General features: G+C 40.0%; 1 protein-coding gene across 1 annotated transcript in view; it reads left to right on the forward strand.

Moving 5' to 3' along the window:
• Positions 1–24,145, forward strand: part of LOC112541974 (zona pellucida-binding protein 1-like) — a 36,388-nt gene that overhangs the window by 5,107 nt on the left and 7,136 nt on the right. The window contains exons 2-7 of the mRNA XM_025173542.2: positions 557–700; positions 6,261–6,479; positions 7,776–7,852; positions 8,373–8,547; positions 13,405–13,566; positions 18,501–18,573. Coding sequence (XP_025029310.2) covers positions 557–700; positions 6,261–6,479; positions 7,776–7,852; positions 8,373–8,547; positions 13,405–13,566; positions 18,501–18,573 — 850 coding nt within the window. The remainder of the gene's footprint in view (positions 1–556; positions 701–6,260; positions 6,480–7,775; positions 7,853–8,372; positions 8,548–13,404; positions 13,567–18,500; positions 18,574–24,145) is intronic.

Below are 24,145 nucleotides of genomic sequence, written 5' to 3' on the forward strand. Positions count from 1 at the left end.
AAGGATATATAACAAAGTATTGAGATGAACTTTTGATATTGACCAAATACTTATTTTCCACCATGATTTGCAAATAAATTCTTTAAAAATCAGACAATTTGATTTTCTGGATTTTGTTCCCCATTTTGTTTCTCATAGTTGAGGTATACCTATGATGAAAATTACAGGCCTCTCTCATCTTTTTAAGTGGGAGAACTTGCACAATTGGTGGCTGACTAAATACTTTTTTGCCCCACTGTAAATTGTGCCAACAGATAAGGGTCACAATTTCCTACCATTGTGTCCAGGGAACAAGTTGGAGGTTGGATGTCTCAGGCCATATGTGGCCTAGGACCACAGATTACCCACACCTTTCTTATGTGTTTTTGTACATTTTCTTCTTTGCTTATTTATATACTGTGTGATTTATCAACGGCTGTATGAAAATGCATAGTAGGAGTATTTTATATAAAGAATCCCACCCTACTGCTAAATATCAGGCTTCAGGACTTTAGGATTAATTTGTATTACAACTTGATGTCACATTTTTTATATTTTGAATTTTTTTTTTTTATAGAATCTCAAAGATTTGTTTTAAATGGTGATGGTAGCTTGGAGATTTATAAAATCAAAGCCAGTGACTCTGGGAGTTATACTTGCAAAGTGAACTATATGTATAATCATGAACATCTGACTACAGAAATCCATTTTATAGTCTATGGTAAGTAAGTGTTTAGTAATTTTGTTTTTTGTTTTTTTTGTTTTTGTTTGTTTTGTAATTGTGATATTAACTTATAAACTATACAGATAGTCATATGCAAGAAAAACAGTATAAAGTAATAAATGACATTTTACACTATTAGAACCTTGGTCTACCATAACTAAATATGGGGAGATTCATGAACAATGCTTCTTTACACAATAACTAGAATTTTTGCCATCAGAAGTTGTGATGGTCACCAGTTTAAATGGTTTAAAAGGTAAACCAATTCATGGAGGACTGGACTGTCAAAAGCTACTTGACTTGATTACTGTATACTGCTTCTTCAATCACAGGCAGTATACTTTAAATACCAGTTGCTGGGAAGGGTTCATGCCCCCCTGTTCTGCCTTTAAGATTTTAAATGCTTCTTTTAAATAATTACTACCTGCCCATAAACTCTAATAGATTGTCTAGTAGCATCTGGAGAATATTAGCTCAAGTAGTAGGGAAGGTAGCTTTTTAGGGTCAATTAGAGCTACTAGAAAGTAATCTGAGTTTATTGAATGAGGAACTATGTGCAGCTGTATGGCAGGGATCTCATCTCCAGACACCCCTTGTTGATGCTTAGAAAATTAATTGACATGCGCAGTCACTAAATGGCTCAAAAGCTCTTGGTGATTTCTTCTCTTCTTAACTGCTTTCTTTATAAGATTATAGACCTCACATGTCTTGCTGCCACTTGTCTTGCTGGGCCAGTCTAAACAGATACAAATATAGAGATGAAAAGATGCTTAAAAGATGCTTAACTAGCCAGATCTGAATCCCTGAAGGGTAGAATCCTATATATATATATTGGATTCTGCCCTACAGGAATTCAGTCTTTATATGGCTAGCACTCTGTAATTTTAGTTGTTGCTGTATCACTTTACTGTTTATCTGTCTCTGTGTTCATATGTAGAGTTGGACTGTGCTTTGGGTCTGACAACACAATTTCTTAAAAGTTCAATTCACCATCATCTTTGAAGCACATTCCATTCCAATATGCTATTGGTATCTTGTATTTCCATTTTGTGGAGGTGGAAGCATCTCCCGTGTCTCTTCTGGAACTGGGTAGATTTGGCTCCTCCAAATAACTGGGCATAAATTCACCAAATTTAAGCTCTGGGCATTAGTCCATTCAACATCTTAGTGCATAAGTCTACAATACCAACTTTAATAATCTCTTAGTATGAATTATTAAGCCTGGGGATCAGTCTCTCAGATTAAGTAAACTGAGTTCCTCAATCTAACTTGTTTCTGAGAATCAATCCTATAGTTCCTGTAATCATCATCTGTCCCATCTCCTTTGCTATCATTAATTGGAAATGGGTTTCCTTTGTTAAAAAAAAGCTACTTAGTTGATACATACCCTGTGTTATATTTAAGATTAGAGGCATCAAAAACATATTACTTATATTCAATCAAACTGAAGAAAAGGCTTCAGTATTTTGACTTCAGGACAGCACAATTAGTATGCTTAAAGAATGTACTACATTAATAAATTAATTATTAAGGGTCTTAAAAGAATATTAAGTATTTTTTTTATGATCTTAAAATATTAATTCAACAAAATATAGTTTTTCAGTTTTATTGAATAAACCAGAGAATGTTTTAAAAGGGCTGGTTTTATGTTAACACATAAAATGAGGGATATATGATATGGGCTTTTGCTGTAATTGCCCTATCTGGTTAATAATATTTGTTTGTTTATTAGAATTAGAAGGCTGCCCAATTTCACAAGAGAATGGGCAGTGTACAACAAATTTTAAAAAATAGCAAAAACAGTAAAAAGAGAAGAGTTATGCACATCCAGAAAATATGGAACTCTGGGATTGTTTGGGGTTAAATTTAATCCACTAGGTTTAGCTGACTTGGTGAGTTGACCCTGTTTGGGTGTTCCCAAAGATGTTAACCTCATCATTGATGCACTTAAGTGTACTATGGGAACAGGATCAGCATGTTAGTTTTCAGCCTAATTTAGCAGACCTCTTGTGTATTTGGTTATAGACTATTTTGAAGATGGCAGCAGCTCTTTGTAAAGAAGAGAGCAAAACTTACACTCTTTAATAAGTTAGTCTCTTACGCTCTCTGGAATGCTAACAGCCTCTAATAGCTCCACAGCATGAGGAAAAAAAAAGAGAACCAGGAATAGCCCCAGCTCTCTGAAATGTCTCAAAGCATCTAAACAACTCAAGATTAACAGTCTGTTATTGGCAAAGGAACAAGTTAGTAACCCAAATAAAATAGGTGTCTCAAATGCTTGGAAGTCTGGTAGCAGACTAGGGGTATTACAACAAGGATCTCTCTCCCACCCTGACTCACATGATGATCTGTAGTCTCCTCTCCCCTCCCTAAACCAAGAATATTTTTTGGATGATGACTTGTGGTGCAATGACACCGCTCTTCTGGGTTCTGGGTTCTCGAAGGAGCAGACTGCAGAGCTAAATGAAATATTCCAAAAGAGACAAAATGACTCACTATATAAGAATTTTGTTAAAGACTTTGTTACTAAACAATGCCTTTTGACTGCTGGAACTGTAGCAATATTTGAACAGATGGCAAGAAAGTGGACAAGCTGAAAGATACATTTAATAGTTTAGGCAAGTCCTGTAGTGACAATTTGAACCCTCCCCCAAAAGATAAAAATCCTAAACTACAAACTGTTAACAAACAAGCCATGAACACCACGAATAGAAGTCAACATACTCCTGAAGAAAACAGGAGGAATTCTTATATCTATGAATCAAATCAAATAGTATTGTCTGTAACAGGACAACAGGGGGAGGTGGTCATCTAAGGGATCAATTGTACACTCCTTAAGCCAACTCCTACATTGTAGAATATATTCAACTGATCTTAAGAAGAGTGGCTGCCTAGCTGGGAAGGCAAACAAAGGGTTCTGCTAATATTTGAAATTACAACAATTTTATCCATGCTGCAGAAAATTAGTGCTTTTCTGGCAACCTTTGATATCTGCCCCACACATGTATTTAAAGAAGAATATTAAAGAATATTAAGTCATTACTCCAAGTTAAAGGACAAGTATCAACTTTGAATGCTAGCCATAATCACTCACCACAGTCTGGAGTGATAGATACGGAAGCCATTTGGGCTGCCCCACTTCATCTATGACCTTGTTGGAGCAATGCCCAGCTGGTCACTCTAGCAACTGAAGGGAGACTTGCTTGAGTACATTTAAATGTAATCTTAATTTTTTTAACTCGATGCCATAGGAGGAACAAGTACCTTAGCAAAGATTGAAGAGTTCAGACAAGCTATGAACATAATTCAAAAGACTGCTGAATCTTTGTATGATTGCTTGTCACAGAACGATAAAGTAAACAGAACTTATCAGATTAACCCATAGGCTACTACCAATCAATTAGAACATACTATTACACTTAGAGCCTTCCAGTAACAGCAAGGAAGAAAGTGATAATAGCAAGGAAGAAAGCAAATAATCACCAAGTAAGAAGCAGCAAAAAGAGATTCTGATGGAACCAGAATATGATAAGGAAAGGGAAGTCATAGAGCATTCAGAAGAAAGAGATATGGAATTAAGAGGCTACAACGAGGTTCCCACTAATTGCATTATAGCTATATACCAGAGGAAACATACTCCAATTGCTTTGGAGATCACATCTGTGCTACACACAACTCGGGAAACTCAAGAAGATGAAACAAAATTAACCCAGACCTTCAAGAATGTAACATTTGGGCATTTAGCAGCCTGCCCCAGCAGTGCTTATGACTGCAGGTGCTCTGCCACTCCCCCCACCCACCTATCTCCCCCTCCCATCTATGCCCTTTTGGCCACCTGAACAGCGGTACTCGGTGGTCAAAAGGGCGTAGATGTGGCACTCGTTGGTAGGACAACAGGATGCCAGCTTTAGGGAAGGAATAAGAGGAATGGCTTGGGGAATGCTGTGTGGAAGTGAAGACCAATGGTGTGGGACTTGAGGCGGCATTTTTCAGTGACAGCAGCGGTGCTGGGGCTGAAGTCGAGGCCTGGGGGCATTGGCAGCTGGCTGTGACTGCTGAAGGACTTGGGCCTCTATTTCAGCCTTAGCCCCAGAGCTGCTGCTGCTGAGTGCCACTGTGCAGGGCAGTCAAAAGGGCATAGATGGGGGTGGGTGATAGGCGGGTTGGGGGACTTGCAACGCCCCTGCAGTTGTAAGTATAGGCAGGCTGCCAAGCTCCCGAATTTTGATCATGTGGCCGTGGGGGAGCTGCAACAACCATATCTTTGGGCATGGGTCATAAGTCCATCTTTTCAGTGCCATCGTAATTTCAAATGGTCACTGAATGAATGGTCGTTAAGCGAGGACTACCTGTAAATCAAACAGAAAATAAAGACGCATTACAGAAAAGGAAACAAGTCAACGATCCACATATAAACAATTAATTTTGACTTAGTGTTTTGTTGAACCCAGCTATTATGGTTTATAACCCATGATTTACAGAAATTTATACAATGTGTTGTTTGTTTATCAAATTTAGAAGGCTGATAACTCTATAAGCCAGGACCTATGCCATGGATGGCTTTATAGGTGATAATGAGCACCTTGAGTTGCACTGGAAGCCAAATGGCAACCAATGTAGCTCATGGAGCAGTAGTGTCACATGAGCATCCTGAGGCATGACCATTACTGCCCATACTGTTGCATTCTGGGCCAGCTGTATTTTTGAAGTGGTCTTCAAGAGCAGCCCTCTGTGGAGTCCATTGTAATAGTCTACACAAGAGGTGATTAGGATGTGAATAATCATCTGACGGGTCTCCTGATCCCCTTCTTCCCTTCTTCTCCAAATGAGCAGTCTACTTCACCTCTCTCTGGAGATTTGGGAGCAGGCCATAAAAGTCATGTGAAGGTGGTTTCCATAGATTTGAACATATCTTACTAAGTTCTACTAGGGAAATTCTGGACAGTCAGCTGAGCAGAATTTTAAAAAAGAAGAGGCTGCCTATATCACAGCAGCCATTTTTCCATCAAAGAACGAAATGATTTCCCCTTAGAAAACGGGATTTTTAAATCCTTATGGGAGATACTTTCTCAGCAGATCAGAAGTCCATTTTCTCAAATCATGCTTTGGGGGGAACAAATTCTACCCCAGGCTGAATTAGGATGGAATTTACTATTTCTAGAGTCTCAGAGCTGGCTACAAACCAGGTTAGGGATCTATACATAACCTCACTGATGTATAGTTTAGTGTATTGTGTGAATCCAGCCAACTATAATTTGTTGAACTGTGATGGCTTTATATGATCTCTGGTCACCAGACAAAACTCATGACGATGGAGTTTTGTTTCATGTATCAAAAGAAGAGCATGAATACTTTAATAGAACCAATAAGGGGGATTCTAATTCCCCCCGATATATTTAAAAATTACTATTGCATATCAGTGCCAGCTTCATCAGATTATTACATAATATAGATCATATGGACGCACTATGATAAACTCCAATGCATCAGTATTAGCTTTTGCTAACTTACATGCTATATGCTGTTAAGAGAAATAATTTGTTTTAATTTTTAACAGTGTATCATGTGCCAGAAAGGAGTATATATATGTCATCAGAATTCACAAGTGGAACCTGTGAAACCAGCACAATTGCTTTATTTGAAAAGTATCTCTTGGAGAAATTAGAGAGCTTAATCTACAACCTGGGTTGTGAAATCAAGCAGTGGAACACCCAGTGTCATGCTGCTACAGATACATTGGAAAAAATAACACATAAGTTTACCTTTCAGTTCATAGGTAAGGTGAAAGTTTTATTCACTACTTCTGTGTATATATTTGTGTGTGTGTTCTATAGTACCATGAATATGAAAATATTGCAGACATCACTTCTGTAATATAATAATATTACAATAAGGTGATTTTAGTATATATGTCAATTAAAAAGGTGTAAAAAAAATACATCAGCAATACTATAATGGGCAACCATTCTCCAAATCAGCCCACCATAGAATAATGCATTTGTCAGACAAAATAAGAAAAATAGGCATAGACTTCTTTTATGCAGCTATGGAATCACCATACAGGTAGTCCTTGACCTACAACCATTCGGTCAGCAACTGTTCCAAGTTGTAACAGTGCTGAATAAATGGTGGTTATGACTAGTCCTCAGAGTTCCATCTGTCCCAGCACCCCTGCAGTTACGTGATTGCGATTTGGGCTCTTAGAAGCCATTTCGCAGTTACCACCAGTTGCAGTGCCCCACAATCATGTGATTGCCATTTGTAACCTTCCCTGCCAGCTTCCCCAGAAAGGCAATGGGGAAGCCTGCAGGAAAGGTTGCAAGTTGCTGGGGTAAGTCTCCTCCACCTGTGCATCCTCTCCCAGCCTGTCTGCACTCGCACCACACTGGCCACTCATGCATTCCCACGCACCCTCTGACCCTCACCATGCCTCCCTTGGACCCTTGTACACCCCCTCACACCCCTGTACACATTGCCATCATAAGTTGAGGACTACCTGTATCTAAAAATAGGTTGTAGTTCATCTGACATATCACCTTTGTTTATAGTTCAGGAAACATATATAAAGACTGCAAAACAATAAGCATTTGCCACTGCCAAAATTCTCCTTCCCCTTGGTAGCTCCCTCATTTCCCTCTTCCTCCTTGTAACCCTCCCAACACTGCTGTTGCACTAGATTCCCCAATTGGCAGCTGTGTTGGCTAGGAGGAGAACACTGACTGAATCCTGACTGTTATTTTTATATGGAAGAAATAGTTTTTTTAAAAAAATTATTTTCTCTCAGTAGATACAGAACTAAGTCATTAGTAGACCGAAATCATGCATTGTTTTTTTTTTTGTTGAAATCTTGTTAACCAAGAATTTAAATAAAAATGCCCCAGTAACTGACTTTTAAGTGTATCTTTTCATATACCACCATTGCCACCTGATAATGCCTTGGTATTGCAGACTGATTTTATCTGTGGTAACGTCACCATATACTGATACATGAACATTATCACATTTGGGTAGGATCTAAGGAATCGTGTGCAAAAATGCAATTATAACATTCTTACTTTTTCACTTTTCACAGTGTTTCCTTTAGTACTAGGTACAGCAGATTTTTGTCGACGTTCTCAGTGTGAACATTCCACAAGCAGCATCAAAAAGGTGATACAGAATTATTTTAAAAGATTTAAAAACATATTTGAGAATGGTATGCTTCAAGACAGGAGCATGGCCATAGCAAAAAGATAATCATGTAAATTCACAATATCAATATATTTTTCTGAATACCACCAGCTTTTCCATTTGTAACATACTTTAAAACCAACTCACAGTCTTTTCACATAGTTTTGCTATTTACAGATCTCACCAACTTTTAGTGCAATGTGGTTTAGAAAATTGTGAATCGCTTCCTGTTCTGGAACTTTTATTCCAGAAGGGTAATTCATAATTTTCCAGAATGGCTAGACTGACATGTTCCCCCCAGAGAAACCCGGTACATTCAAAGAAGCATACCATACCTGGAAATGAGTTTGCACATTACTAATTTTTCCTTTGTATGGAAACTGCTGTTCATGATGTTAATTAGCACAAAGGAGTATCTTCCATCATATCGCATATATAATCCACCTTGACAGCCAGTTTGCAATTAAATCCATGTTAATATCATCTTTTTAAATTGTAGGCATATGTCAAAATCAAGCAATTCTTTGAAGTCCTAAACACAGAATCTTTTCCTGGTGATCTTTTAAGTTATGTTCCTGGCACTCTGGCTGGTGTTAAAGTAGACCATTGCAAACCAGGGTTTGGGAAAAACACAAGTACCATGAGCAATAATACAATATGTCCAGGATGTTGTGGTGAGTTTCCAGGGTTTGGGTATTAGTTAATTTTTACTAACCAACTCTTCATGAAATGAAACATATTATCATTTTTCCTATATATTTTCTTTTTTAAAACAAAACGAAAACTTGGTAATATTGAAATGAAACCAATTCTTAAGACTACATAAAAAGATCATCATGCTAGAAATCATCCATTTTGCAACAATCACAAAACAGTATAAAACTGAGTATTATTGTTAACCTTTCTTACTCCAGTATTGGTAATCATGTCAGTGCTCTATAAATAGTATTGCTATTTTCCCATTTCTTATCTACGTCTTCAATTTTATTGGTTATTTACTAGTTCTTTCCAAACAGTTATATTTGTTCCTAAATGTGTTCCTACCAGCACACATTATATAAATTATATTATTATAAATAAATAATACATTTCCTATTCAAATCTCAAATTGGTTAATAGATAAAATTGTAGTGCAAAACCATTATTATTTGAGCAAGTCAAATTACTGTTTTCCAGCATAGTTGTATTATGAGGATCACTGTCAGATCTCTACTGTCAGAGAAAATCTGTATGGCTAAGATGTAGCTGAATCTGATTTTACAAGCCATAATACCTAAAATCATATACATGCTAACATCACAGGTTTCCAAAGAATGTTGTTTTTCAAAACTCTGTCCTTTATGCTCTTGCTGGAATCATGGTCGTTTTACATCCAAATAAGGAAAAATATAACTTTTTTTGTTTTTTCTTTATTAACTAAATACAAAAAACAAAGAAAAAGAATAGACACAATTATTAAAGAAGGGTGGGGAAGGAAAAACATAACTTGTTAATGGTAAATTAACAATCAGCCAGTTTGCCTCCCATTTGCAATTAATATCTAGTGGTTCCATTTTGCATCTGGGACCTCAAAATGTACTGTTTGTTTGAACAAAGGCTAAGAACAGAGTAGAAGGTTTGGCAAGAAAGCCTAGCTACGTAGTGTTGATATAAATTACAGGAACAAAAAATTACAAGATGTGCTACAACCTCACAGTATAATATTTGGCCTTTGAAATTACACCCCAATATCACCTGCAAGTCTGAACTTCAAGGGATTTCTCATTATCTCCCATCTCAAGTTTCATCACTTGGCTGCTTTTTTGCAGATGCCTATGCTGCCTACCGGTTTTTTTTTTAAACATATTACTTTAATATATAACAAAGGTTTAAAAAAACAAAAAACAGCAAATAATATTGTATATAGAGAAAATCATTCAACCTCATTTGTAAACACACCATTAACCCTTGACAACATGGAATAATTTTGATTAGTCCCTCCATTAGAGCTTGTTCATCAGCAGAAAGCAAACATATTTTGGTATATAATTTAGAAGTACATCCACATCTTTGATTGATCTTTGTAAGGCTATATTAACAAGCTTACACATATTAAACCAAAATTGGACAATAGTGGGGCAAGCCCATATCATATGAATATATGTCCCCTTACCTATTTTACACTTCCAATATAATGAGATTGATAGTCATCCATTTTTAATTTTTCTCTGGAATTCTCAGTAAGTGAGAAAAAAATACTTTGTTGAATTAGTCTTATCTAAAGATAATAAGAAATATGCTTAATATTATTAGAGATTCTTAGTGTTTACTTGCTAACATGGGGTATTCCAACTCTATGCCAGAGTTCTTACAGATAACTAAGAACAGTCTTAGGTAGTTAATTGCACAACTGTCAACTTTGCACAATATGTTTTGATATAGGAAGCACATCCTTATGAATAAGACATATCATTTATATTAGTAAGACACAATATATCATAATTACAGCTTGTGCTCAGAATGTCTTCTGTTTGCCTAATAAACTAGACCAATGATTCTAATATCAAATACATAGAATCATGAAGTTGAAAAGGACTTCACAGATCAACCCCCTGCTTGATGCAGGAACTACATTTGGCAACTTTTATAAAATCAGATTGTGCAGGGTGAATAATTACAGGTAATATCATCTGTAATCCTGATGTCAGTATCATTATTAATAGTTTTCCATCAACTTTTAATGAAAAAATTGGACAATACCGTGCAGAGTCAGCAGTCTTTATCATTTTCAAAATCACATGTTGTGTAAGCCTCATTGAAAGAGTTTGGAATAACTGTTTAAAAAGACATCATTATAGATTTCCAATAATATTATTGGAACAAATAATAAATAACCCTATCTATCTATCTGTCTGTCTGTTTGCCTATCTACCTATCTACCTACCTACCTATATTTTAGGGGATAACCATCCATATGGGAGCTTTTCTTCTTTTCATGGACTTCATGGTATCTGATTTTTCTTGGAGAGATAAAGGTGCACTTAAACAGGCAATTTGAACATCCATAATCTTAGGAAGAACTACTTCATAAAAACATTGCTTTACTTCTTCCTTGGTAAATTTGATTTAGAATTGTATACAATCAAGAATAAAAAGATTTCAAAATGTTGATTTATTGGGTCAGAATCATTGTATAGTTTACCCTGGGCATCCTTGATAGTAGAGATAATATTTTCTTTGATTGCATAATGGGAAGAACAAAAATATTTTGTGATGGACAGTATCTACGAAGAGGAGGGTAATGATCAAGGCTACCAGGAAAGGGGGGGTGCATTCCAGGGAGGGAAAGGAGACAAAAGACAACACAGTCCGCAGGGGGAACATGGGAAGCATAAGAGATTCAAGATAGCCACCCCCTAGAATCTCCCAGGGTATATCCACTTGTTGCAGTAGTAGATTTAGTCTGACAAGGTTCTGTCTACATGGTGTAAGCAAATAAAGGAATTTGACTCAACTGGACTATTTCACTGTTGTTCTTGGGCTGGGTCTGACATATTCAAAGATTTATAAAATCAGGATATCATATAATCAATCTGCTCATTTTTCTTCAAAACTCTTGTATCAATATGTGTAGGTTTTGTTGGATATAACTTAATTTGATTTGAATTAAACAAATTGTATCCAGTGGCTTTTAAAGTGAGGAGCTAGATGGCATATGAATTAAGTGGATACATACAGTAGCTGACTCAAAAATCATACTCCAAGGGTATTAATCAGACTGTATGGAGATAATAGGTGGGATACCAGAAGATTCATTCCTTGCCCCTATACTTTTCAACACTTTTATCAACTACTTGGCAATATACTTGTTAAAAACCATGAAATAGTATTGACTGCAAAATGAATGTGAATCAGCAGTGTTAAAAATATTTTAGTTCTTGTCTACTCTAAAAAGATTATAATAAAGAACCATAAACATTAGGTTACCTTTGTTGTGAAAAGTGCGAAAAAGAGATAATGAATTTTATGGTGCATCAGTGAAGTATCTTTTCTAAATCCAGGGAAGTCATAGTCTTAGAATATTAAAATATTAAAGTCATAACTTTAATCTGCATGACTCAGAATAAATGGCTATCTCAAATATTCTGTCAAGTTTTGGGCCTCTCACTTTAAAAAGCAGCCAGACAAACTGGAATGGGATCTGAGAAGGGCAGTGAAGATGAGAGCATAAACTAATCCTACAAAGTGTAGGATTGAAGGATAGGAGGATATTTACTTTTGAGAAGAGAACACTGAAGAGGGATATGATGATATTCCTTAATTTCCTGTATGGATGATCACAGGAAGAGGTCAAGACTTGTCTTTATTCTAGAGTTCAGGACACAGAATAATGGAATTAAGTTATAGGAAGGTAGATTTCAAAAGGATGGTAGGAAAAGGAACAGTTCAAAATGGGAACCAATTTCCTTTCACTTTGTTCATTCAAGAGGAGCTATACTGCCACCTGCAAAGCTGCTTTAATCTGGATTCCTGCACAGAGCAAGCATTTGACTTGATGTCCTAAAAGGCCTATTTATGATTAGATTTCAAAATGTACTCTATATCAATTAATCTTGCTCACCTTCTCAGGAACTTAAAACACACATTTAAGGGTTTCTTAGAGTGAGGAAAGCATATTGTATCAGTTATAGGGATGTGCAAAAAGTCCTACCTCAGAGAGGGCGTGTTCTGAAGAATTATTGAATTCTCTTAGAGATGGCCTAAAAGACTTTAAAAATACATAATTCAGAAGAAGAAGCAGAATGATGTGCATTTATTCTGCATGTACATTTAATCACTACAGGGCAGCCAAAATGTAGGAGGAAATTGAAATGATACTTTTCACAACACAGGTAACCTAATGTTTATGGTTCTCTATTACAATCTTTCTAGAGTAGAGAAGAACTAAAATATTTTTAATGAATTGGATTAAAAATGTAAATTTGAATATAGAGATTGCTATAAAAAAACCCATCCCCTATTTACTGTACTTTTGCATGTGCTTTTTCAGTTATTAAAAAAAAAACCCTAAAAATTCTGAAAAGATTTGATCATGGATAATTATGTAATCCATAAGCCAATCACAAGCCACTGTTGCAATCCATAAGCCAACAACAAACCATACATTTACACATTTACTGCTTTAAGGCAAATCATGGTTATTTCACCAATTCCACATGCATTACAATAAATACTTTAAACCAAAGAAATTTAAATTAGCCTGCTTTGTGTTTAAAATTCATTTAAGATTTCGTGTTCACTGGATCACGTTGCTTTTGTTTTCTGATGCTGCTTTTATCTTTATAGGAGATACAAATGGTTTTTCAGAAGATAACTTGGCACTTGTACTTCCTCTTTTCCTACTCTTTCTCCCCTCCCCCCGCTGCTCCCCTTCAGCACCTAAGACTTGATTACAAATCAAAGTCAGAGCAAACTCATAGTAACACTAGCTAATAAAATTAAGTGCATTTAAGTTGATATATAACTTTGTTCTTTTTTTTTAAATGGGATAGTGACATGTCCACCAGGTAGATTCAGTGCAAAATATGGAACAATCTGTACTTTGTGTCCTGCTGGATCCTATAATGGAAAATATGGCCAGGTGGCTTGTGAAAATTGTCCAAAAAAACAAAGCAGTGATGGAAAAGGTGCAGTGACAGAAAGAAAGTGTCACAGTAAGTTATTGTATCTATCTTCACAATGTAAGGATTCAACTTTCTCTTATTGGGTGACTTATGTTCACAAATAGGCCAAAAATAAGTTAATTGGAAGTGTTCAGGCAATTGTGCAGCACATTTGAATTAACTGTTCCTCCTAAGGGATTTCTTAACCAAATACTTAATTCAGCTTTGATTTTCATATAGGCTCCTTTTCTTAAAGCATGATACCAAACCTTTCCTTTTGCCCTGGATTCCTTCCTTGAGGGCTGCTTTCAGATAGGCAGACTTTTGGCAGCTGATGCCTGTATTTACCAAAGAAGCAAGCAAGCCTAAAAAAGAGGCCTCCAAGGGTCCCAGTGGCATCAGCAATAGGATAACATCACTGGAAAGGGCAGAAGCAAATTTATTTTCATTCTTAATGCTTTTTAAAGCAATTTTTAAAAAAAACTAAGATGTGCTTAGCAGATTCTTAATATACAGGTATAAGTGAATCATCAGGATTGAAGTGGGTTCATAAATATCATGAGAGGAAACAGTTTATACTGAATTGCATTTCTGGTGGGAGAAAAATGCTACACCTCAGTTAGTTTGTGCTGAAAACTTTGTTAATCAAATCTTAACTCAAAATCAAAGTTCTGTTGCTCACTTTCATCCAATCAGGAAAAGACTTTCACTTATCAGCAGTAAAGCCATTCTGAGAAGAGAACAAAACATTGCTGAAGTATTGATTAAGGACATGAGAAGAAAATTACTGTGCTTCCAATAGGATACTGTAGTACTGAATCCTTGTGGGAACAGTATTACTGATGTAGAAGAGCAAAGATCAGCAGGAGAAAGGATTGCCTTGCAAAGGAAATGCTGGAACCAAGCCTAAGGAACAGCCAGCAGCTCAAGAAATCCATGATGGCTCTCTGACCAGAGTATTTCTAATATCTAGGTCACCAGACTGTAAACTATGGTCTCTCCTAGAAGATATAAACACACTGCGAAAATAATCTGCATCTGGATATAACATTGGCTTAAATAATTGTAGCTGAACAGAAATGGAATACATTTATCACAAGGATGTAGTCCATGAGAAGTTTTAAGTAAAATCTTTGCAGTAAATTTTTTGTGACATTAACTTTTCCAGGAACTAAACAGACTGAAGGTAATTATCTAATGTTTGGCTTCTCTTGATGCCTAAGCTTAAAATGATGCCTAGCTACAAGCACTACGTTACTGACAGTATTAACGCCTTGCAAAATATAAGTCACAGGCTTCAGCCTAGTTTTTTAATGCTATTTTCATTCAAAAATCCTTTCTCCCACTAGGCTACATTTACAACAGGTCTTTTGTGCAATGAGTTTTGTATATTGCTGAATACATTGTGTCCCATAGATTGGCAGCAACTTTGGAACAGCTTTGGAAGCAGCATCCAACATTTTAAAAGGCCCACATGTGGATTTTGTCTTCATATTTTACCCCTCCACTGTACACAAATGTTCAAATAAAGAAGATTTGCCTTTATATTTGAACAATCTTCTGCTCACATCCAAGAAATGTTAGCTATAAAGGTGTCCTCTCCTATATCTCTCCGCTCCCCAGCTTTTTATCCCTTTTCTTTTTAGATGGAAAAACAGCAGAGCTTGTCAGTTAAATGTGAAAAGGGGAGTACTAAGTAGATACATATCATGAACTCATAAGACTGAATACAGTGATAGCTTTCCACTTGCCCAATACTCTGCTCAAGTCTTGCTTAAATCCGTGGAGGCCATAGAAAATCAGGTATGTAAAGAAAATAAAGCTTCCCTTGAGTCAGAGCGAACTCTTGGTGACCATGTAGGTACGGTGGTACCTCGGGATATGAACTTAATCTGTTCCATGACTCTGGGCGTATCCCGAGTTGGTCGTAACCCGACGCAAATTTCCCCATAGGGTTCAATGTAAATCCGGTTAATCCGTTCCGCCCTCCGAATTTGGTTGCACCCCGAAGCAAATTTTCCCATAAGGTTCAATGTAATTACCGTTAATCTGTTCTGGCGTCCGCGGACCACGCGTCAGGGGTGGGAGAATGGCTGGGCGCCGCATGGCGCGGCGGCAAAAAGGCCGGGCGCGGCGGGAGAACGGCCGGGCATGGTGCTGCGGGAGAATGGCCAGGCGCCGCGGGAGAACGGCCGGGCGCCGCACTGCGCGGCAGGAGAATGGCCAGGCGCTGCGCCGCGCGGTAGGAAAACAGCTGCGGACCACGTGTCGGGCGGAAAAATGGCCGCAGACCACGTGTCAGGGCGTAAAAATGGCCGTACCCCGAGGCAGAGTTCGCACATCGAGGTAAATTTTTGCGGCTGGAGCTGGTCGTAACCCGAAAAGTTCGTTAGTAGAGGTGTTCGTATCCCGAGGTACCACTGTATGGCCAAATAGGGAACAGACTGGCCATCCGGGATACTGTTTTCAATTACTCGTTCTAATTTACAGCCCATTCTTAATGGCAACCCTCAAGGAAGGAATCCAGGGCAAATACCAGGAAAGGTTGAGCATCATGCTTTAAGAAAAGGAGCTTATATGAAAATTAAAGCTGAATACCCTGGGTGTGGTATGGAAATGGCATTCATCATGCTTTTGGATGATCTCTGGCAAGAGTGGGATGGTGGTTGTGCATCCATCCTTGCCTATTTGACCTCAACAGCCTTCGATACTATCAACCATTGTATCCTTCTGGATTGACTCAGAGGATTGGAGGTGAGCAGCATGGTGTTGTGCTGGTTCTCCTCCTTTCTATGGGGTTGGTTCCAGTTGGTGGTGATTGGGAAGGAGAGATCCCACCCTTGGCCCCTACTAAGTGGGGTGCCTCAGGGATTGGTGCTCTCTGTTCTCCTATTTAACATCTACATGAGACCACTGGGTGAACTCATCCATTGTGATGGGGTGTGGTACCATCAGTATGCTGATGTTACTCAATTGTACATCTCTGTCTCTGATGAATTAAGTGATGCTGTGGATATCCTGTCCTGGTGTCTGGAAGCTGTGAGGGTCTGGATGGAAAACAACAGTCTTCAACTGAACCCCGGCACGACTGGGTGGCTTTGGGTTTTGGGCCCCACTGGTTCTAGGACTTGACCACCTCTGGTTCTGAATTGGGTCGCACTGCCCCAATTCAGACCCTGTGCACAATCTGGGGGTGCTCCTGGACTCGCAACTCCTGCTCAATGAGGTGGCAGTCGTGGCTAGGAGGGCCTTTGCACAACTTCATATTGTGTGCCAGTTGCACCTATTCTTGGATCAGGAGGACCTTCTCATGGTCACTCATGCCCTGGTCACCTCCCACTTAGACTACTGCAATGCACTCTACATGGGGCTGCCCTTGAAGAGTATCTGGAAACTTCAGCTGGTGCAAAATGCAGCAGTGCGAGCGGTTGTGTGTGCTTCATTATACCTCTGCTTTGTGAGCTGCATTGGTTACCATTTGTTTCTGGGTCCAATTCAAGGTGCTGGTATTGACCTTTAAAGCCCTTCGTGGCATGGGACCGGGTTCATCTGCCTGTCCTACCAGATCCAGAAGACAGGGCACGTTACAGGTTCCGACGCCTAGGGAGCTACATTTGGTGGGCTCTAGGTGGTGAGCCTTTTCTGCTGTGGCACCTGCGCTGTGGAATCTTCTTCCCCCTAAGGTAAGGTTGGCCTCATCAATGCTGAGCTTCCAGAAGTCCCTCAAGACTTGGTTGTGCCACCAGGCCTGGGGGCCACAGGGGACGGGTGATCTAATGAGGTAGCTCCATTATTTTTAACATCCCTTTGCCTATTATTTTCTGATTTAATTTGTTTTTTATATTTTTAAATAATTTTTAATGTATTTATTGATTGTTTTTTAACCCTGTTGTGCATGCCCAGAGTCGCTTGGAAAAGTGAGATGGGCAGCTAATAAATTGTGTAAATAAATACATAAATAAATTTCCTGGTGTCTCCCATTTAAGAACTGACCAAGTCAGTGCGCTTCATTGTTCCAAGCTCAGCTCGGAACTGCTACTTTACAGGCTAGAAAAGCTCCATGTTTTAAACACTGGAGATTTCTACTGATAGGTTCTGTGAAAAATGTAGTAATATCCTCAGTTCCTTGCTGTGACTATGTGGATAAAATTGATGAAATTCATTATATTTGAATTTGTATATATGCCCCCACAGCTTGACAGAGTACTAGAAGTGTCTAGGACCTGGTCTGGGCATTGCAACCTAAAAAGAGCATTGACAAACTGCAGGGAGTTGCAAAGACCACTATCAGGATTGTGAGAGGACTGGAAATAAGGATCAATTAAAACAAATAAGTATGATGACCATACAAAAGAGAGAGCTGAGGAGAGATATGGTAGCAGTCTTTGTTAAATTTGTAGGCCTCCCCATTCCAGACAACTCTGGTGGCTTTACAAAATTAAAACAACAATTAAATACAAAACAACTCCAGCCATAAAAATATATCTTCAAATATCTAAAATGTCATCATATAGAAGAGACAGTGGATTAAAAACTACAGGGAGGTAGATTAAGGTTAGGCATCCGGAGGAATTTTAAGGCTGGTACAGAAGTACAGTATTTTTAAGATGATAAAATAGCATAGATGCAGTTCCAGTTCTTCCATGAACTGGAACTTCTGTACATCTGCCTCTTTTGTACTTTCTTCCAAACTATCTTGACAGGTTTTTCTTTGTTTTGTTTTGTTGTTGTCTAAATCATTTGCAGATCAGTCTAAAAGTGCTGATGACTTCATAATATTGTCCAAGATCAACACCTTCCACCTTTAATTACTGCTTCAGAGAATTCTGCAAAGTTTAGCAGGATAGCACCTCCTGTTAGTGATCACTGACTAACCTTTTCACATGACCTAAACCTTATCCAGGACTTCAGTAGCAGGCTTGATTTTTGTGTTAGATAAAGTAGGGCTGATAAATAAATGTTTCTTCTTTGTTACTGTTTTTCAGAAATTCTACCAATGTGGACGGCCTTTTTAATATCTTCCACAGCAACCAGTATTTTTCTTGTGACAATTTGGATGTAAGAAACTTAATTTAGTTTGAATGTTGATAAGTGTTTTAAATGTGATTTATCAATTACTATTACCTCTGCATCCCCTTCAGTTTCAACAGCTGAAGAAAGTCTGTTCTGTTGGATTGAATTTGGTAGATTGAATTCAGTAAATGCAATCCGTGAAACTATGTAAAAGCAGATAGTACTATTCTATTTAGTTCCCCCATGCCTAGAATTTCATACCATTTCATCATCCATAATTTTAAAACATTAATGTACAGCCTGAGTGACACAAGGTTGTAAAAGGGCACTTTGCTATTATGAAATTTTGAACAAAGGATGCCTTTGAACAAAAGAGTATCCCTCTCCCAGTTGCAATGGAGCAGCTGCAGTACTTTTTGGCTGGAATTGAGGGGATTAATTGAGGTAGACCATGTCATCTCTGTGGTGCAAAGTGCCTGCTTTATGCACTCCTTAGCTCATATATTCCATTGAGTTTTATCAAATCCAGGGTATCAATGTGAATAAAATATGTACCTCCTCTGCATTCTACCCTGAACATACTGGAAGTATTGTGGGATGCAAACGTGATACATAGTAATTCTAACTCCTCTTCATATAATGAGTGCAAATTAAAGCATGTAATCATCTTGCTGAAAGTGGTCATTTTTTAAAAGAATTTAAAATTTAAAAAATACTGTAAGTATCCAGCTTAATGCTGATCATTTTTAATTATCTTCTACAACCTGGAAACAAGGAATACACTACATCTACGCTTGCATGTTCATGTTTTGCCTGTGAGGTTTTTTCAGACATTTAAATATAATACACAGCTGTATGCCATGATGTATGAATACATATCTTAAAAATAAACACAGAAAAGCCCAGTTCGCCTGAATTTTTTTCCCATCCAGGATGAATTTGACCTTGTGTCTGGCCTAACTTCCCTGATTTTAGTGGGAACTACATCAGCCCCTGGAATATGTGAAGTGGACCTACTTTCCTTGATCAGGCATTTTGCATCACAAAGGTGAAGTGCTCCACCCCAGCTGGCTATCTTATTACAAGAAAAGTGATCTTGTGCACGTGCAAAAGTCCTTCTGTTGACTGAAGTACTTGGCTGCTGCTTAGAATATACTCTTTGTTGAGTATCTTGACTGAACTTAATTGAAGTAAAATAGCCCTTTGAAGCTCTGTACAATCCCAATCAGTACCTTCATTCATAAATTGGCTTTATAACAATATTTGTACCATGCGGTTACCCACAGTTGACTTCAACATTCAATCCAATTTTCTAGGTTTACAGTTTTATAAAACACCCTAAACTAAAATGTGGCTGGCTTGTTGTGGTTCAGTTTGAAGAGAACCCATACAGCTGGTTTGTCTATTTTTTTCTAGTGATTATTTTGACTTATTAAAATAAATGAGCCTTTTTCATCCTATGTTTCGTACATATATAGAAAGGCCATAAACAGAAAAAAATACTAAAGACAATAATATAAAATAGAACTTTGAATAACATCAAAGTGTTCAGCGAGTAAACTAAGATTATTTATTTATTTAATTTGTCACCACCATCTCATTAAACGACTCTGGGCGGTTTACAAAACAATTAAAATCAATTAAAATTACAATAATAAATAGAAAATAAATAGATCCAAAAATAATTGGCAGTCACTCAGGGAGCATCATTTAGATGCTAGCCACCCCCAGGATTGGGTAAGGTTGTTATCATCCCACGCAAGCTGGCAGAGCCAGGTCTTTAATTCTTTCCAGAAGGCTGGTAGGGTAGGGGCCTGCCACACCTCTGGGGGGAGAATGTTCCAAAGGGTGGGGGCAATGACAGAGAAGGCTCTCCTCCTGGGCCCTGCCAGTTGACATTCTCTTGCTGACAGGACCCGCAACATGTTCTCTCTGCTTGACCAGGTGTGATGGGTTGATGTGATGGGGGTAAGACAATCCCTTAGGTAACCTGGACTCATGCCGTGTAGAGCTTTAAAGGTGATAACCAAAACTTTGAATTGGACCTGGAAGCAGACTGGGACCCAACACAGCTCACTAGTTAAAGGTGTTATATGCGCCATTCTTGGGGCACTCAAAATTATCTGTGCAGCTGCATTTTGGACCAACTGTAGCTTCCAGATACTCTTCAAAGGTAGCCCCATGTAGAGCACATTGCAATAGTCTAGCCAAGAGATGACCAGGGTGTGAGTGACTGACTGGAGAGCCTCCTGATCCAGGAAGGGGCATAGCTGGTGTATCACATGGAGGTGGGCAAAAGCTCTCCTGGCCACAACTGCCACCTGCTCCTCAAGCAGTCCGGAAGGACCCCCAGGTTAAGCACCGGGTCTGTCCAGGGCTGAAGCGGGTTAAGCACCGGGTCTGTTCAGCTGAAGCCTGTTGCACCCCATCCAGACTCCCACAGTCTCCAGGCACTGCGAAAGGGTCACGGCATCACTCACCTCACCCGGGATGGAGATGTATAACTGGGTTTCATCTGCATATTGATCCCATGGTGGCAGATGATCTCACTCAGTGGTTTCATGTAGATGTTAAAAAGGATCAGAGAGAGTACCAAACCCTGGGTACCCCACAAAGGAGGGGCCACAAGCTGGACCTCTTGCCCCCAATCAACACTGATTGAGATTGACCTTAGAGGAAGGAAGAGAACCAGCACAAAACTGTGCTACCCACTCCTAACTCCCCAAGTTGACCCAAAAGGATACCGTGGTCAATGGTATCGAAAGCCGCTGAGAGGTCAAGAAGAGCAAGGATGGATGCACTACCCCATTCCACTCCTGCCAGAGATCATCCATGAGTGTGACCAGTGCCGTTTCCATCCCGTATCCAGGCCTGAAACCTGACTGAAAAGGGTCCAGATAATCCATTTCCTCCAGAATCCCCTGGAGCCACAATGCCACCACCTTCCTTAAAAAGAAAATTGTCCTGTATGGTGGGATCCAGTGATAGCTTCTTGAGGAGGGGGTGCACCAGTGCCTCTTTAAAGGCAGCTGGAAACACCCCCTCCCTCAAGAATGAATTCACCATTGCCTGGACCCACCCACATGTCACCTCCCAGGAAGCTTTAACCAGGAGGGGCATGGATCTAATTGACAGGTGGTGGCACTGACCCTGTCCACTTCCTCAGGTTCAACAGAATCAAACTCTTCCCAGATAACAGGGTAAGAACGTACCCTGGGCATCTCTATAGACCATGCCTCACGCTTGGTATCCAACTGGAACTGGATCCAAGTGATTTTATCCTCCAGATGCCTAGAAAACTCCTCTGTGCGGCCCTTTAAATGGGCTACTGAGCCCCCTTTTCCCAAAAGAGATTGGGTGATCTTAAACAGGGCCGCTGGGCGGCATTCTGCGGATGCAATAAGAGCGGAGAGATATGGATGTTTCGCCACTCTTACCGCCACAAGGTAGGCCTTAATAGTGGCTCTAGCTTGTGTTCGGTTGGGTTTGGTCCTTGTTTTCCTCCAGCAGTGCTCTAGATGTCTTTTAATCCTTTTCAAAACCCTCAACTCCATAAACCACAAGGAGTGTCGGGTTTGATGGGTTAAGAGAGGTCGCACAGGCATGATCTTGTCCAAGGCCTCAGCTGGTTTCCTATTCCAGTGGCCGAGGCCTCCACTGGACCATGCAGCGGACTCTTGGGTATAACCCCAGCTCCCTTTGGAACCCAATTGGATCCATCAGTCACCAGGGGCGGATCAATTAAATGGGCCCTACCTCCCTGTGGAGGAGAGTAGCATAGGAGAATCTCAAGGCCACCAGGACATGATCTGACCATGACAAGGGGGACAGATGTAATTCCTCCTTCAGATCACATTGCTACTGCTCTGACAAGAAAACCAAGTCTGCTGTTAGACCACTGTCCCAAGTCAGGTCACAAATAATCTGGGACAGGCCCATGGCTGCCATGGTAACCATGAACTCCTGGGCTGCCTCTGAGGCACGCCCCAGGGATGGCAGATTGAAGTCCCCCAGGACCATCAGTCTGGGGAACTCCACTGCCAGCCCCGCGATGGCCTCCAGTTGCTCAGACAGGGAAGTTGCTACATAGCATGGAGGCTGGTACAGTAACAACTCCTCCAACTGTGCTCATGAGCCCGACGTCAGGAACAGGGTCTCACGACCAGCCACTTGTGGAGCAGCACCCCTGAAGGCCAACAGAGATTCTCTAATGACAACTGCTACCTCTCCTCTACCCTAGGGTCTCAGCTGGTGCCAAACCGTAAACCCAGCCGGGCACATTTCTGAAAGGGGTGCCCCCACTTCAGGGCCCAGCCAGGTCTCAGTGATACATGCCAGGTCGGCCTGCTCCTCAATGATCAACTGACATATAAGGGGGGCCTTGTTGACTGACCTGGCATTAAGAAGCAGCAGCTGAAAGCCAGGGTCTCCATGGGTCTGCTGTCCAGTGCCTGGGTCTGAGTCCAGAGGGCTGGAACATGCCACCAGTACTAAACACCGGAGATGTCTTCTCCGGCCCGCCCTCTGACTCCCATCATAATACCTCCCATAATAAGTATGGGAGAGCTTACACCAGTTGGTGCCTCATTTTCACTGCCACTGCAAAATATATTGCTACTGTAGAAAGTTTGAGTCTCTTCTTCCAGGTTACTGGTGGAGCAAGTCTAAGATACAGGCATTACAAATGACCCTATAGATAGTGCAGTAGAATAGTTCCTGCCCTGTTTCAGAAAACCTTTGGAAAGATTCTGAGGTTGTCCAAGGCAGCACGGGGTGTGCATTTTGGAGAACGGTGCACGTGATTAGAGAACGGCACGAGCACCCACAAGAAGAAAGGCTGGTGCAGCCAGCAGCTGCCTCACATAAGGCAGGCTGGCTGTGCCTTGTCAGTGGCAGAAAGAGAATGATGAAGGTTAGCTGGATGCAGCAGGGCCTGTAGAGCACAGGGCGGTGGGGCAGCTGGGGCTTTGCGCTGTGGCGGCTGGCCATGGTGCAGGGCTTGAAGTGGCACTCAACAGTGGTGCTGGCTGTGCTGGGAGTGAAGTAGAAGTCTGGGGGCGGTGGTGGCTGGCTGAGATTGCTGAGGGGGCTTGGGTTTCTAATTCAGCCCCAGCACTTCCGTTGGTGGAGGCAGGAGGCAGGGCTGGTGGGGTGTGGCACGCTCCATTGCCAGGCAAGGCAGAAGACCTCTGCCCCCTCTCCCGTCCTCTGCCACCATCCCCTCTCCTGCCTCACCCAACGGAGCACACCATGTAAACTAACCCTTTGTCAGAACCTGCATCAATCAAATGTCATTTTAAAAAGTTATAGCAGTCAATGGGTGTTTGTTTGATTTGATTCTGCCATTTGTATCTGGGGGAGGGGGGAATGGTAGTTTATAGTTGTGTTTGAGTTAATGCTATGAGATGGAGAGGCACTCAAACTGAGATGGAAATTTATAGCAAGACCTTAATGCAGACAAAACCAGTGGTAGTCTGAAGGCTGGGAAGAACTGTGTTATCAATGGGAGGAATGCACAAGGCCACCAGTCTATGAGAAAGGAGTTTGGCGCCAATGTAGTAAAGGGGGGGAATAAGGAGAGAGAAATTTACACAGGCTTTAGTTTTAGCAATGCTTT

This window comes from Python bivittatus, unplaced genomic scaffold (genome assembly GCF_059951505.1).
Source record: "Python bivittatus isolate LINGU-HERP-01145 unplaced genomic scaffold, Pbiv_v1 ctg000610_np1212, whole genome shotgun sequence".
NCBI lineage: Eukaryota > Metazoa > Chordata > Lepidosauria > Squamata > Pythonidae > Python > Python bivittatus.